The 17955-nt window shown below is 35.0% G+C and overlaps 2 protein-coding genes across 2 annotated transcripts; one reads left to right on the top strand and one right to left on the bottom strand.

Moving 5' to 3' along the window:
- Positions 1-12091: 12091 nt before the first annotated feature.
- On the bottom strand, positions 12092-13384 carry LOC133336357 (3'(2'),5'-bisphosphate nucleotidase 1). The gene is made up of 3 exons (XM_061544650.1): positions 13258-13384; positions 12394-13189; positions 12092-12183 (listed from the first exon to the last, which is right to left on the bottom strand). Exons 1-3 carry the CDS (start codon positions 13369-13371, stop codon positions 12092-12094), a joined length of 1002 nt encoding a protein of 333 aa, XP_061400634.1. The 5' UTR covers positions 13372-13384.
- A 1319-nt stretch (positions 13385-14703) lies between these two features.
- Positions 14704-15702, top strand: LOC133336353 (electron transfer flavoprotein subunit beta). Its single transcript, XM_061544645.1, has 2 exons — positions 14704-14837; positions 14984-15702. The coding sequence occupies exons 1-2, from the start codon at positions 14787-14789 to the stop codon at positions 15692-15694; spliced, it is 762 nt and encodes a 253-aa protein (XP_061400629.1). The 5' UTR covers positions 14704-14786; the 3' UTR covers positions 15695-15702.
- The last annotated feature ends 2253 nt before the right edge of the window (positions 15703-17955 follow it).

Genomic DNA, 17955 nt, shown 5'->3' on the forward strand with positions numbered 1-17955 from the left:
TAAGATCGGATCTGGTAAAGGGAAAAATAACGCAACTTAATGGAGTCAGACTGCGCACAGCAACGGGGGAGCCCGCGGTAGTACACGGCAAGATTACCCTGAGACTAACTATTGCCAATAAATCGGAGAATTACGAGTTTATAGTTGCCGATATCGTAGACGAAGTGATAATAGGCGCAGATTTTATGATTGCCTTTGGTATCAATCTGGATATGAAAGAGCGTGTGATGACCTGGTCTAACGTCGAAATTCCGTTAAACGTGGGCTACGATGAAAGTACACCCATTAGACGTCTGACTACGGACCATCCAGAGATGATACCGCCCTGTGCCGAAGCAATAATATGGGTACCAATGAATGGAGATTGTGGAGCCGAGAAGTTGTGGGTGGTGGAACCAGCAGAAAACAGAAACAGTAACATCCTAATAGCGAATGCCCTGGTGAAAAGCAACAAGGACGGATTAATTCCTGTTAGAGTGTTGAACCTGTCAAACAAGCAAGAGCAAATTTGCCAATTTTCCGATGTTGGACAATGCACACCAGCTGAAGCTGTAGTTAATTTGGAAACTAGCACCGAAAAGCCAGCTGCCATGGAGAAGAAGCACCTCGACGGCTACATAAAAGAGTGGACACACCAATTATCACCTTCCGAGAGGAACAAGGCTAAGCAGCTATTATGGAAATATGCCTCTACCTTTGCGTTGACAAAAGAGCACCAAGGAAGAACATCAGTGGTGAAGCATGAAATCAATACAGCAGACGCGAGACCCATTAAACAGCCTCCAAGAAGTGTTCCCCTGGCAAAAAGAGACGAGGTTCAGAAGCTGATAAGTGAAATGGAAAAGAGTGGTGTAATAGAACCATCGTCAAGTCCATGGTGCTCCCCAGTGGTCTTGGTCAAGAAGAAAGACGGAAGCACCCGATTTTGTGTGGATTACAGAAAGTTGAATGATGTCACCAAGAAAGACAGCTATCCGCTCCCAAGAATCGACGACACATTGGACACATTAGCCGGGACGTCATGGTTCTCCACCCTCGACCTGCAGAGTGGGTACTGGCAAGTAGAGATCGCCGAGAAAGATAAGGAGAAAACAGCGTTTGGCGTAAATGGGGGTCTCTGGCAGTTCAATGTCATGCCATTCGGACTCTGCAACGCTCCGGCTACATTTGAAAGGCTGATGGAGCGTGTGTTAAAAGGGGTGCAGTGGAAGTCGTGCCTCATATATCTGGATGACATCATAGTCATGGGACGCAACTTCGACGAACACATCAAGAATTTAAAGGATGTTCTTCAGCAGCTTTCGTCTTCAGGCCTCAAGCTGAACCCAAAGAAGTGCAGTCTCTTCCAACGAGAGGTGAAGTTCCTGGGGCATCACGTGACGCCGGAGGGCATATCGACGGATACGGAGAAAATTCAAGCCGTCAGAGATTGGCCGCAGCCCCGAAATCTCCATGAGCTGCGAAGCTTTCTGGGTCTCTGCACCTACTACCGTCGATTTGTCCCAAATTTTGCCAACATCGCCGCCTGTCTACACCGCTTAACGCAAAAAGGCCGGAGGTTCCAGTGGGGCAACGACCAAGAAGAGGCATTCAGAAAGCTCAAGAACATGCTATGCAGAGCCCCCATTTTGGCATACCCTATACCTGGCGGCAAGTTTGCTCTGGACACAGACGCAAGTGCGTGCGGCATCGGTGGCGTCCTTTCCCAGGAAATCGACGGACAGGAAAAAGTCATCGGGTACTACAGCCGGACATTGTCGAAACCTGAGAGGAATTACTGTGTGACGAGGAGAGAGCTGCTTGCTGTCCTTGAGTGCGTTAAACACTTCCACAAATACCTATATGGCCAGCATTTCCTGCTAAGGACCGACCACGCTGCTCTCCAATGGTTGCTACAGTTTAAGAATCCGGAAGGTCAACTAGCCCGTTGGATCGAGAGGCTCCAGAGTTATGACTTCAGAATCGAGCACAGAAAAGGCGGAAAACACGGTAATGCTGATGCCCTGTCTCGTCGGCCATGCAAGGTAGAATGCAGGCACTGCTCAAAGGCTGAGTGCAAAGAGAATATCGTTGATGTCCGATTATTGCAGTTTGAGTCGGGTGAAGATTGGTCGACGAAACAACGAAGAGATCCCATTCTGGGCAAAATAATTTCGGCCATAGAAACGGGCAAGCGACCTAGTCGGAAAGAAATTACCTCCGAAAGCCCTCTTTTAAAATCCTATTGGGCCCAGTGGGACAGTCTACTTATAATGGATGGTTGCTTATATCGCAAATGGGAAAGTGAGGACGGTAAATCTCACCGGAACTTGATCGAGATGATAAGAGATGTCTTGTCGGAGTTTCACGATGGGCCAAGTGGAGGACATCTTGGCATAGCAAAGACCGCTGAAAAGGTAAAGCAGAGATTCTACTGGGTCGGCTGTCAAAAATCCATTGTCGACTGGATCGCCAATTGTGAAAGGTGCATAAGAGCTAAAGGTTCAACACGGAAGAGTCGAGGCTACATGCAGCAGTATAATTCAGGAGCCCCTTTTGAAAGAATCGCAATGGATGTAGCTGGACCGTTCCCCACAAGCGACTCTGGGAACCGGTATGTCTTAGTGGTCATGGATTACTTCAGTAAATGGCCAGAGGTTTATGCTATCCCAAATCAAGAAGCCAGGACAATTGTGGATGTGTTCAGCAAAAATTGGATTTGTCGCTATGGTGTTCCATAGGAGGTTCATTCCGATCAAGGTAGGAATTTTGAATCAGCGATCTTCAAGGAAATGTGTGACTCCTACGGAATCAAGAAAACCAGAACGACGCCCCTACATCCACAATCAGATGGCATGGTGGAAAGATTCAATCGCACCCTTGAAGAACATCTACGGAAAGTGGTGGACAGTGGCCAACGAGACTGGGATGAGCATATTCCAAAGTTTTTACTGGCTTATAGATCGGCCATTCATGATTCCACATCCCGGACTCCAGCCAAAGTTCTGTTCGGAAACGAATTAAAGCTACCTGGCGATTTGATATTCGGTGCTACCCCAAACGACGATGTGAACCAAGAAGAAGACAGTCAGAACTCTTTTAGTAAAGTCCACGATGCTGTTCGCCATCGGATAAAATTAGTTAGCAACCGCATGAAGGCAAGGTACGATCCAAGAAGGGCAACTGGTACTGTTGTTCAACCCACAACGAAAGAAAGGACTATGCCCCAAATTTCAAACGCACTGGGAAGGACCCTACAGGATTGTCACGAAAATAAATGACGTCGTTTACCGCATCCAGAGGAGCGACAGTCCCAGGTCGAAGATGAAAGTTGTACATTTGGAGCGGCTGACCCCCTACGGAACGGGAACTGTGCCTATTCGGGACGAACAGGCTTAAGCGGGGGGCAATGTTACGAATATAACATTAGATTTAAGTTAATTTAGATGAATTCCGTTAATTTAAGAATTTGAATTGTAACGTAAATTTCTACTACGCAATTTATTCGAATAACTTCACAACAACAACTACTGTATAGATTTTTCTACATCCTTCCATTTCCTCTTTCATTTTCTATTTTGTTATTGTCGTACAATTCTTGTTAAACGTCATCATTGATGATCGCTTAATTCCTCTTTCTTTGTTACCCCCTCGCCTGTATATGTGTTGTTGTTATTGTTTACTCAATGTAAGTTTGTATGTGTTGTTGTTATTGTTTACTCAATGTAAGTTTGTATGTGTTTGTTGCATTGGTACATTGTTCGTAATCTAGGCGTTACCAGATCGTCTAGAAATTTCTGTAGCGACAGGCAGGGCTCATATAAATAGAGGAAATGGAAAGGCAGTTAGTTAGTTGTGAATCAGATCGCGAATTGAAACCGTCGAGTAAAGTAAAGTGCAAAGTAAAGTTGTGTGAATAAAATCATTGTAATAATCGTAATCAGAAAGAACCCGCGTTTTATTTGATACGAATTGTATCGGGAAATAAAACAACGACTACACGGGATTAACTAAAATCCAAGAACGTAACAGTATGCTTCATGTCCATTCTCGGATAAAAGACAAAGACACTGATTCTTCTGGAAGCAAACGTCCGAAGACACCTACTACCTCAAAAATTACGTCATGGATACCCAGCATAATTTGGCATCTCTTTCTGACATCATTCAACGAAATTCGGCAACATTACTTCCTACCATTCTGGCCAAGATATCTAAAACTTATACTCTTCATTGAAACAACAATTATGAATTATCTGTTGCATTGTTAACACATAGATTAAGTACATTTTTTAGAATTATCTTATATCATTGAAATAACCTATCCTAATATCAACATCGAATATGAATATAACATAGTTTTACTTTTATTCCGCAAAATGGCTAAGATCTAACCTAGTGGCCCTCGACCCCGGTGGTGGCGGCAATGTTTACGCCAAGCGTAAAACTGATTAAAATGTTTATTTGCATTAAATTCCCTAAAATCTTTTCGTGTAAAAACGCAATGAAATGTACTAAGAGTAACAAATACTTTTAGTACAATTCATTGCTAGATTCTATCCATCTTGCAAACTTTTATTTCCGTCAAAGATTTTGCTCTTCTTGCACAAACTCTTGAAATATACACACGTATTTTATAACAACATATTGTAACCAATAAAAATCAATTTCCAACGAATTAAAATCCGTGTATTAATTATTGCATGGTTACATTGATTTTATTTTATCCAATGCTGTGAGCAAACAACCAAAAAAAAACAACCTTGTTGTTTATATATTGTCTTTGGCTAGAGAGAACAATCCACCCATTGCTTGGCAAGCTGTTTGATAAAAACACTTAGATATTACCAACAATAGTCTTTACTGCTTTATTTTTACATGGCTGGGGAGCCTTTTCTGCTTTGTAGTTTTTTAACTAAAATCCATATATTATATTTAGCCAACAAATCTACTACGTTGTGAAAATAATTGGTTTTCAGTTTTTACCGTTGGTACGCCCACAATATCAAAAAAAAAAAAGAAATGGTGGTCCACATTACCGGAAGTTTCTCTACATACGGCAGATTAAATAAATTAAGTACGGGAGAACATTTAATAAGGAACAATTTCGAATTGTATGCATGCCCAATTTTCCCGTTAGGTGATTTTTTAAAACATAACTTGTCATATTCATATTGACAGGAGCATTAAACGGCATATATGTTAGAATTTTTGCCGGGTTAACCTACTTTATGAGGATTTATTTTACGTATACGCAAAGGAATTGACAATTGAAACTCACTGGGTTAACGAAATCCGGTTAAATGTTAACGTACTATTACGTTCGAATCAAATCAGCTGGGTTATGTATTTGTACCATACTATAATCTGTAAATTTAGACATATATGATGTCAAAATTAATTAATAATATTGCTCTAAAGATATAACTATAGATGTTACAAAATATATTTATAGATTATAGAGGCTGGAGACTTCAAGATAATAAACATTTTGTAATTATTGCCACTGAACACGTGTTGTGCGTACATTTCGAAGGAGGATATTTTTTCATTTAAATTTTGAAAACTGATTGTTGTGAAAAGTAAAATTATGAAAAAATTAGAATCATATGTCTGCATGAGACTACCTTGTGTAATTATGCCATGCAACATTGGTTAGAAGAAAATTATGATTTGTGGATGAATCAAATATATGTAATATTATTTTGAATATATACCCTACCTTATATAATTGTACCATGGCGAAGAAAAATGAAAACAATTTTGCAGCCTGTTTATGTATTTCGAAAGAAAGGTTTCTTTCGCTTTCAATGCGAATGAAAATCACTTTTGGTTCATATAAAAACTTGTTACAGGCAAAAGAAGTCGAACGATAAACAACTCGAAAGAAAACGTAAACGTATATTTTTTCTTTACAAATTGGGTTTATGTATGATGAAAAAGCTGTCATCGTGCGAACGAGAATGTCAAATTCACTCACTTGCTTTATAGCTTTCGAATGAATTGCAACATCGCGAACTTGCAATTAACAATTTTTTTTTACAAATATGAGATTGTATTTGTTTAGTTTATTCTCATTTCCCATTTGACTCTCATTTATTGAACATTGTTGTAAAACTTTACATTTAATTTAGTAGTTTTTCGCATGGTATACGTAACGGCAAACGAACGACAGCTTTCGAAATACATGAACGCTTTTTTAAAAGAAAGTGAGAGAGTTACTTTCGCATTGATTTTCGTTCGAAATAGAAAAACAGGCTGTTAATTCAAAATTCAATTTTTGTGAAGAAAAAAATATTTTTTGTTTTTACAAAATAGTCAGGCTGAATCCCAGTTTGTTGTTTTTATAAAAAAAAAACAACTATTTATTAGTGGGGAATGTATGGCATCATGGTACAATTATAAAAGGTAACAGCAAATCCCAGCTGATTTGATTCCAACGTAATACTAGTGTCAATATGAATTTGACAAATTATGTTTTTAAAAATCACCCAACAAGAAAATTGGGAACGCATACAATTTGAAATTGTTCTTTATTAAATGTGCTCCCGTATTCAATTTACTCAATCTGCCTGCAGGGAAAGTTTCAGGAAGCAAATCTTTCTTCAAGGAATAACTCGCTATTCCCAACATTTTCATATGTGTTACACATATATGTGGCAATGGCTCAGTTATAGGAAAGATGTGGAAGCGATAGAAATATAAATTTGAAAAATTTTCATTCATGTTTTTCAATTTTCATTTTGAGGATTCGAAAATATTTCATTTTGAAAATAAAAATAATTTGATGATAATTTGTTTGTTTGTTTACATTTTTCTGTCAAATGCGTTGACACTAGTAGAACTTACAACAACAAATTTCCATGTGGTTGTTGCATCGTTTTTTGTACAACAACACTTGCTGTTACCTTCTATTATTATACCATGGTATGGCATTGTTTGCCGAGGGGTAAAATATTTTTTTTTTTAAATTCGAATTCATTTAAAAGGAAATTATTGGAAAATATTTTTCACATTTTTAACCACTAGTAACCACACACATTTTTCGTTTCATTTGATTTTTCCAAGATTTAAAATATATTTTTCATGTGTTAACAAATTAATTTTTGAATATAAAAATCTATTTCGGCATTTTTGTGAATGTGTTCTATGGTTTTTTATTGAAATTCAAATCAAAACAACATAGTTTGACCAAATATGTAGATATCAGGTGTACTTACTGAATGAAGTAATGCATACGCCTTGATGGGGCCATTAACCCCTTGACGTATCAGTTAGCGCAAAGGAATTCGTGTCCAACTGTTCACACACAATTTGCACAAAAAAAAAAGATCAAACTTCTTGGTTTCGAATAATATGTATTTTTTTTTTTTTTTTTTTTGAATAAAACAAAACTTTTTACACTTTTTTAACGCAAAAAACAAATGCTCAACACATCACTGATTTCATTTTAATAAACAACTGCTTTTTTACCACCTTTTATAAACATTTTGTGTATTTTAGGATAATTTTTAATCAAATAGTAAAAAAGCGTTCATGTATTTCGAAAGCTATCGTTCGTTTGCCGTTACGTATACCATTCGAAAAACTACTAAATTAAATGTAAAGTTTTACAACAATGTTCAATAAATGAGAGTCAAATGGGAAATGAGAACAAACTACACAAATACAATCACACATTTGAATATAAAAAAAAGGCAAATGGAAATTTTCAGTATTTGTGAGAATTGTGTACAATTTTATTTTACAAAAACATGAATAAAAAACCCAAACGATACCTATAAAACATGTTCCAAAAATTTTTATTTTGTTTAGAGACTGTGTTGTGTGAAAGTCTTTGAAATTTTGGTACATAGTTCGCGATTTTGCAATTGATTCAAGTGAGTGAATTTGACATTCTCGTTCGAATGAGGACACTTTTTTTCGTCATACATAAACCCAATTTTTAGAGAAAAAGTATACGTTTACGGGTTCTTTCGAGTTGCTTATCGTTCGACTTCTTTTGCCTGTAAAAAGTTTTTATATAAACCAAAATTGATTTTCTTTCGCATTGAAAGCGAAAGAAACCTTTCTTTCGAAATACATAAACAGGCTGTTAGTTTTCGCCTCGGCAAAACAAATTGACGTTAAACTTAAGTTTTTTTATGAATTCGCTTACTGGCCGTCCTTTATAGGCCTTGCTATGGTTATTTTTCTGAGTTGTAAAGCCACATAGCCCAATATGCCTGATGAGCCGCTTAACCAACGGCGAAACGCGTCGCATAATGGTGGGTACGTAGGTTCTTCTCCTGGCTTTCCTTTTCATTGCAAAACTTAGATCATCAAGCTCGACTCGAAAGAGTATAAATAACCACTTAAAATGAGTTCAATATATTTTTACTAAAAATTTAGATATCAGTTGCCGTTACTGGAAGACCTTAATATATAGACCATGTTCATAAGAGTAACAGGGAGGCGAATTCGTAGTCTTCATTGACTGTCAAATTTATTATTTGAAGAATAAATCAAGGCCTATATAAGGTCGGACTGTAAGCACAGTTGTGAAATCATATGTTGAAACCTACACATACATACAAATTTATGTTAGACGCCAAAACGAAAATATTAATATATTGTCAACATTCAATTTTAATTTATATCGCCCAATGCACATATATTAGGAAGTCGCATCGGCGAATTACTACAACAAAGCAACTTTTTTTGGGAACATAATATGTCAAAATTTGTAAACAAGGCAAATAAAATTCAATTCGCCTTGACATTTCAAAATTTAGGCAAATTTGATTCAACCAATCTGAACAAAATGTTTTAATACCCTACACATCTATGTTAAAACTATGTGTTGCCTCAAGAGTTTGTAGCTGCACTACTCGTAGACTCAAATTGTTGTATATCGTTTATCATATATCCGTCTGTCCATTATAATTTGTAATCTGATTATCATGATCCAAATCAAATGGTGATTGAAAAAATTATCTTCTGAAAACACAACATTAGCACTATTTTGAATTAACGAATCAGTATGTGTCGGCATCTTTCAATAATTTCCCTTGATGAATTCTGGAAATTTTGTATGTATATACGGCAGGGATGGTCCGTGTAACGAATTTTTAAGTTTTCGACTGTCAAAAAGTTGTAAACGTCGAAAACGTCATATACCTGTATAAAATGTAATAAATGTAGTAAACGCCATTTATTTCAATTTTTTCGCCAGATACAGTTATTTTCATGAATATATATTTTTACGTATATCTGATTATTCCTTCATAGTCCTGACAAAAAATTCTAAACTTATTTGAGATTTTTTTTTAATTTTGATATGGGTTTAATTAAAGCATGTGTAGTTTCCATATTGACTAATGGAAAAACTCTTTTGTCAAAAACCTAATGGGTTTTCATGGGTTTCCGACGTTTCAGACGTATGTATTATACGTCGGAAATGTATGTCATTTACGTCACTTTTTCTGACGGACCATCCCTGGTGTCAATTTTCAAATGATTTACTCCCTCCATCATAAAGTGGAGTGTATATTCCATTTGTCAAAGCCCTTTCGTTCAGCCTCATTTCTTGTAGCTTGGGCATGTTATAGCACAAACTACAAGAAATGAGTCGTACATCTACAAACTCTTAGGCAATCCATACTGTTAACATAGATGTGTAGAGTATACAAACATTTTGTTCTGATTGGTTGAATCATTTCTTGTAAATTAAAACACCTTTCACGAAAATCTTTCCAGTGTTGATGTAGCCCTCATATTAAATTCCTGTTCATTTTTAGACATTTTGGTCCTTTCGAAGTAAAATTGGAAAAAAATCACGAAACTTCAATTTTATTTACAAAAATTGATTAATTTTTAAAGCGAATTAAAAATTACAACAATTTGTTTTGACATTCAATGTTACAATGAACTGGGTCGATGCGACTACCTAATACATCTACCTTGATATCGCCTTTGTGAAGCACATTTGAACTTTTTCAAGATTTTAAAGAACATTTTCAAGTAAATTATCTTACAAAATTATAAATTGTGTTTGTGTTTTGGTTGTTTTTTATTTAAAGGCGAATCAATTAGTGTTCGCCTCGACAAAAAAATTCAATTCCCCTACTGGCCGATCTTATATAAATAAACAAAAAAATTTGAAATAACGTTTTTTGAATTATATTTTAAAATTTTTATCCTGTTCTGGTTGGTATTTCGCGATTAAAAATATGACAGCAAGAGAAGAATAAGGCATGAATTCGCCTGCCGTTTAACCTTATGAATAAACCGTGGTACCAAGGTTTATTCATAAGGTTAACAAGGAGGCGAATTCGAAGTCTTCATTGACTGTCAAATTTATAATGTGAAGAATAAATAAAAAAAATAATAATAATTTTTATATATGTACATTACTATCATTACGTTTTCTTGAAAGATATTTTGAGTTTTTATCCTGTTCTGGTTGGTATTTTAAAATGTTGATAGCAAGAGAATATAAGGCATGTATTTGCCTGCCTGTTAACCTTATGAATAAACCTTGCGTGGTACAAATTGTTACTGAATGTTGTTTGATAACCATGACATAATTATACAAGGTAGTGTCATACAGACATATGATTTCAACTTTTTCATAATTTTACTTTTGACAACATTTAGCTTTCAAAATGTAAGTGTTCAGTGGCAAAATTTTCGAAACTATTAATAGCTCTGTCTGTTTACTCGATATTTGGTAACAATTGTTATCAAATGTTACTAAATGTTGTCTATTTACCCAAAAATCCAGTAAAAGAGAGTCAAGTGAGAGAGCAAGTTTGACAGTTGAACAACAACAAACTTACTGGAGTTTACTGAAAGAATTTTATGCAGTAAGATTTTGCAAACTCAGCTATTTTTGGATCAGCTGTTTTATGATCAAACACGCAAATTATTCAAAACATTTTTTTAATTTGCAAAGTACAATTTGAAGTTAAGTTGTATAAAAATTACAGAAAATGGAAGAAAATTCGTAACTAATGCAAAGTTTCATTAAATTAGAAACTAATTCCTTATATAATTTTAGACAAGTTCCAGATAGAGGGCAATGTATTGATGCAGGAAGCTTAAATGTTCCCGGGGAACATACCAAATCAGTTTTTCTTTTATAGTTCATTTTATTTTTAATATTAAATGCAATACAAATAATTGTGTTTGTCCTTTGTTTGTTGTTTATTTTGGCTCAAATCAAATGTTTTCTTGAATCAGCTGTTTATTTGCTAAATCTTACTAAATGTTGTCAGTTTACTTTTCTCAGTATTATCGCAAAAGAGAGTAAAAAAAAGGGTTACTCTCTGAACTAGAACATACTGAATAAATGTTACTGGAAAAGTAACCAGACACACTTAATATTGGTTAATAATTTGAATTTGTTTTCTTTCAATCATAAAATACTTAAAGGCCTTAGAAAATATTAATTTTTAATTTGTTTAAAATGTGCCAATCGCCATGCGTACCAGTTTTTGGAATTTATTTTACATATTATTTGAAATTGATATTGATGATTGCCATTATAAATTTTTTAAATGTAAAAAACAATTCAATTGTTTTGAAATAGATTTTTCATATTTTAACAAATTTAATTTTTGTGTATGGGTACTATGGTTTTTTATTGGAATTCAGATCAAAACAACATAGTTTGACAAAATATGTAGATATCAGCTGTCCTTACTGGATAGACGTTAGTTAAGAACTCTTCAAATTGTGGCATATACATTTGATTTCTTACTGGAGTTTCACACGAGAGAACAAACTCTCTCAACATAAGTTACATAGTAATTTTTACTCAGTAAGAAACCTTATTTTTAATACTCCAGACATATGTAATTTGCTTCAACTATATATCTCGGCGTTTTATTAATTAACATTTTCTTATGAGTAATACATGTTAATCTCTTTAAAACTTTTTCATTAGATTACGGCAACAACAATATATCTTAAAATGTTCCATACTGTTGTCACAATGATATGTTCTATAAGCTTTAGATGATAACGTATTTCAAGAGAAGATTTAGCCAGTCACCGCTATTAATTTTACACAAAAAAAAAAAACACTTTTTAATCGTAGCAACACAATACAAATAAAAATAGATTGTCATTTATTTACGTGATAGGGTTTTACATAATACTTTGCGTACAAAATAACGATTACTATAACAAGATTGTACTGAAAAATCGTTATCGTTATTGCCTAAAAATAAATTGAATACATTGTATACATGTTAATGTTGAATAAAAATAAATCAATAACAAATATTTATACTTCAATATAATTATGATCCTCCAAATCAATATATTATCACAAGGAAGAAAAATCCGTCCAGTGTACATTATCGATGACTTTCGAATTTATTTTATTTTTTAACACAGCCATTACAATAAAAATAATCTTAACATTTACTTTTCATTGCCTCTAAAACATTAGATGGTAATTTTGAAATAATATCAGAATGAGATACGTCTCCGTTTGTTGCCAAAACACCTTGAAGATTTGGGTGATTAACATTCGCACCATACGAGTAATGATTTCCCAGCATATCAGTAAGTGTTCCACCTTGTGATTCCAATACAGCTTCGGGGGCACAAGTGTCCCACTTTTTGCATCCTGGACTAGCAAAGACATAAGCATGCGCTTTTCCCTCCAACAATTGCAATACCTTGTATCCAGCGCCACCAACTTTAATAACGTCAGTAGGGTTGAGGGCATCTAAAGCCGCTTGCACAATGGCATTAGAATGTGATCGGGTTGTTGTTACAATGAATTTGTCTTTCGGTGGTGAAATACGCTCGAAACCACCTGTACCCAATCCTTTTAAACCCCAAATAGTACGACCCATTTCTCCACCAGGATTTTTGAAATAGGGTTGATGAATGATTCCACCTACAGCAGAATCCTTGACAGCTATTCCTATTAAAACCGTGACATGATCTAGGAATCCTTGAGTATATTCCGAAGTGCCGTCCAAAGGATCTACCCACACAACAACATCATCATCATTGACATTAAGCCACTGATCCGGGCAAGCGTTTTTTAAGAAATCCTCATCTTCCGTTGTGACCAGCCAATCGTTTTTGACGTTAAGGTCTGAACCGCCTTCTTCTCCAATAATCTTAATTTTGGGAAACGATTTGGATAAGGATGCAATGATGCAACGCTGTGCCGAACGATCGGCTTCCGTCTGTAAGTCATCTTTACCCTAAAACGACAATAAAATCAACAGAGTAGGAATGTATTTTATTAACAAAAATAAAGAAGCAAACAAACCTTATCGATAATTCCTAAATTGCCCTTTTGCATAACATCCCTTATAATGCTTCCAGCACGTTTTGCAGTGTTGATGGACAAAGCCATCAGGCGCATCATCGTTGGCTGAGACATTTTGACTCTTATCTGTTTATAATGGAATGTTATTTTTGTTGAACTTCATCCAATATAGTGGTCATAATTAATAACTCAAAGGCAGTCTATTAAGTTATTGGCGCCGGAAAGACCGAATTATTACTAAACTGTGTTTACATGCCTCAGGAAAGTTGAATTTATGAATTGTGAAAAAATAAGACAGCATTTGAATTTTGAATTCATAAACGAAATTATAATTGTGTATTGTATTGTAACCCGAGGTCTGCGTAACAATTTTGGTTGTCGATAATGCTGTCAACTTTTTGGTTAACGTTTTCATACGATTATGTCAGAATTGAAAGCATGTTGTAAAGTCACCTTTTCCACAGGCAGATTTTTATTTGTCAAATTTTTTGTTTTCTCTTTTGAAATTTTCGCTTGCTTTTCCATTAGCAAATTTTTCTTTGCCAAATTTGCGAATCAAAATACAAAAGAAAGAAAATAAAAGTCAAAAGTGTTTGCATTTTAAAGATTTTTTTTAATATTTTATTTATTTTTTATATATTCTATTATATAAATTGCAAAAATTAAAAATTAAATTTCACTTGCACAAATTAAAGCAATAGGCTTGTAAACAAAAGCCGGCTGTGTGTCAGTAAAGCGAATAGGTTCAAAAGGAAATGTCAACAAAATTGTTTTCAACGAACAGAGCAAAGCAGAATTTGCGTGTACGGCAAATTCTGAACAGGCAAATTTTTGTTTTTCTTCCTCGCACCCCTCTCGCCTACAAACTCAGTATTTGCCAAATAAAAATTTGCCTGTGGAAAAGCAAACAAACTATTATTCAAGGTAATCGTATCAAACCAGCTGATGGTAATATTATTGGACTGTATCCGTACTGCAAGAATCTACCTGATGTAACAATTTTGTTTGTCGATAATCTGTCAACTTTTTGGTTTACGTTTTCTTACGATTATATAAAATTTGAAAGTATGTTGTAAACTATTATTCAAGGTAATCGTATCAAACCAACTGATGGTAACATTATTAGACTGTGCCCGTTCTGCAAGAATCGTAAAGGAAAAAATGTTATCGTACTAAAAAGTTGTAGATACATGCAGTAGGTAATCTACTATATATGTCAAAACAAGTTGCTGTTCTTGGTTTCCAACTTGTAATAAATTAAATTTACGAACAAGCACGAATGTCCAGTATAAACATATATTAAAAAAACATAGCAAAATAAATTTCTTATCGCCGTAATACTATTACCGCTACGTATTTCACAAAGTGGCGAACGCAAAGCGTTACGCTATTTATTAGGTCGGGACATTAACCTTTGGACTTGTCATCGTTAAATCTGATGTCTTTTCAAGAAATTGATTGAAGAAAATTAACTTTAATTGTTGTTAATATTTTTGCAGTCAAGTTGCTTCGGATTGAAATTATTAAGGATGTCGCGCATTTTGGTTGGTGTTAAGCGTGTTGTTGACTATGCTGTCAAGGTAAATACTTCTGGTTGCTGAATTTGGAACAGACTTGAACATACTATTGTCACAAATAAATCAGAAAGAAATGGAATTTTTCTTATCACATTTGTTATATTTTGCGTAATCACTTTTTTTTGCCCTTTTAACATTGACAAATATAGGTTCGTGTCAATCCTGAAAAGACAGGTGTGGTTACACAGGGTGTTAAGCACTCTATGAATCCTTTCGATGAAATCGCCGTCGAGGAAGCCGTGAAAATGAAGGAGAAGAAGTTGGCTAGTGAAGTTATTGCCGTTTCCATTGGCCCCAGTCAATCTCAGGAAGTAATTCGCACAGCTTTGGCCATGGGTGCTGATCGTGGTATCCACGTTGAAGTGTCTGGAAAGGAATACGACTTGTTGCAGCCAATTCACGTTTCAAAAATTCTTGCCAAGTTGGCCTTGGATGAGAAAGCCGATTTAGTAATTTTGGGCAAGCAAGCAATCGACGACGATTGCAACCAAACTGCTCAAATGACTGCTGCTGTGCTCGACTGGCCACAGGGAACATTCTGCAATAAAATCGAAAAGACCGATGCAGGTTTAACCATCACTCGTGAGATTGATGGAGGCCTTGAGACCATTAAAACAAAAGTGCCAGCTGTTCTCAGCGCTGATTTGCGTTTGAATACCCCTCGCTACGCAACTTTGCCTAACATCATGAAAGCTAAGAAGAAGCCATTGAAGAAGGTTGGCGCTAGTGATTTAGGTGTTGATACCAACCCACGTATTGATGTAATCTCGGTCGAAGATCCCCCAGTCCGTCAAGCCGGCGCCATTGTTCCCGATGTTGATGCTTTAGTTAGCAAACTTAAGGAAGGTGGTCATTGCTAGACTGAAAAAGGAGAGTTATATATTTTATAAGTTGAAATTCTAGGATACCCGTGCATTTATAAAAATACTAAATCAGTTTATAATGATTTTGCAAAGCATATCAAAGATTGTAAATGACAGTTTTGTGTCAATAAATTTATAGCAAATTAATAAGAAATCTTGGCACTTCTATATTATACTTATGTGAGTTAACGCCAAAACATCGCCCAGAAATTTGTTTTTGTGTTTAGAATGTGTTGAAACATTGTTGTTGTAACAGGTTGTTTGTGGCCATGTGTTTCTCGGTTGATGTGAAAATACCAAGACGATTTGTACGTGATTGTGAATATTTTTATTCATTGATTGCTGAGAATAATGCAAAACACTAGAAGATATCTCTTACGTAACAATACAACACTACTGCTGGCAAATACTAATCTTCAGCATAGAAATAATAATAGTTGGAAAACAGAATCAAAACGGCATGAACTTAACTCAATCCAAGATTGGACATTTGGATACTTTTTTTACACAATTTGTCGTAAATTGATGGAAATCACCATGAAACATTGCAAAACGTTATCTTTTGCACTGTTCGATTTTTTTTTCGACTTTCCCACGCCTCTCATTCCCACCCCTGCCGACCGAGGGTGCGACCTCCTCTTACGTAGGGATCGCGTACACACCATGATCCGAATCATGATGGGATTTGAGAGTGGAATAGAAAAACCAGCTACAGAATCTTCTTCAACAGCCAGTTTGTTATTAAGTTTTACTACTCATTTAAAAAAACAATAATATTAGATTTTATTTGTTCTACGCTAAAGCAAAAATCTACATTAGAGTGTACAGAGTTAAAGTCAATACACATTTTACTAAGAGGATCTCCCATAGAGTAATTCGTGCGGTGGAAGTCTACATATAACAATTGATAGTGTCTATTAGAACGGACAGGAACATTTATTCTAATAGTAGAAATTAGGAAATCCGAAGGTATATTACCATTTAATATTTTTAATACCATCATAGTATTCAACATAATACGTCTACTTTTCAATGTAGGCAAACGAATTAATTTTAACCTGCTAGTATAAGATGGCAACACAAAGCTACTATTCCAATGTAATCCTCTCAGTGCAAAAAGTAAAAATTGTTTCTGCACGGATTCGATTTTATCGGAATATATTGCATATTGGGGATCCCATACAACTGAACCATATTCTGAAATAGGTCTAACAAGAGACGTAAATAGTTGTTTCGTTATATATGGATCCGAGAATTCTTTGGCCCACCGTTTTATAAATCCTAAGACACCATAGGATTTATTTACCATAGATATAACATGATTGTTAAAATTTAATTTTGGTTCCATTAGAATACCAAGATCAACGAAAGAATCTACAGTTGATAAAACCGAACCATTAATATAGTAATGTCTTATCGAGAAAGAATTTCTAGAAAAACACATATGTTTACATTTATTTAAATTCAAGTCCATACAATTTACGCTGCACCATTGAAATAGGCTATTTAAATCATGCTGGAGTAAATCAGCTTGCTTTTCAGAATGATTAGTAATGAACAACTTGACATCGTCTGCATACATTAACAGTTTGGAATACGATACAGAATTTGGCAAGTCATTTACAAACAATAGAAACAGAATTGGGCCTAGGTGACTTCCTTGCGGAACACCTGATGGAACATTAATCGATTTTGAAAGACATCCCTGAAACAAAACTAGCTGTGTCCTATTTTGTAAGTAAGATGAAATCCAATTTACCAAATTTATACTAAAGCCAATATGATTTAATTTATAAAGTAGAAGTTTATGGTTAACTCTATCAAAAGCTTTACTAAAGTCTGTATAAATTGTATCAGTTTGTTTACGCTGAACAAATCCCTTTATAACAGTAGAAGTAAAGTGTATGAGATTGGTAATAGTTGAAAGACCACTACGAAAACCATGTTGATATGGACTTAACAAGGGTTGAATTCTGTTTGAAATAACAGTAGTAATTAACTTTTCGAACAATTTTGGAATAGCACTTAATTTTGCAATTCCTCTATAATTCGAAACATTCGTTAGACTACCAGACTTGTGTAAGGGTATTATATAAGACTTCTTCCAACAAGTAGGAACATAACCATATTTAAGGGAATAATTAAATAAAAACGTTAGAGGTAATGCTAATGTATCTGAACAATTCTTTAGAATTATGCTGGGTATACCATCAGGGCCTGGACATTAAATAGGTTTTAAACTGCGTAGATTTTTTGAG

This window comes from Musca vetustissima, unplaced genomic scaffold (assembly GCF_032173495.1).
Source record: "Musca vetustissima isolate MV318-11 ecotype Yass unplaced genomic scaffold, APGP_CSIRO_Mvet_v1 utg9860, whole genome shotgun sequence".
Classification (NCBI taxonomy): domain Eukaryota; kingdom Metazoa; phylum Arthropoda; class Insecta; order Diptera; family Muscidae; genus Musca; species Musca vetustissima.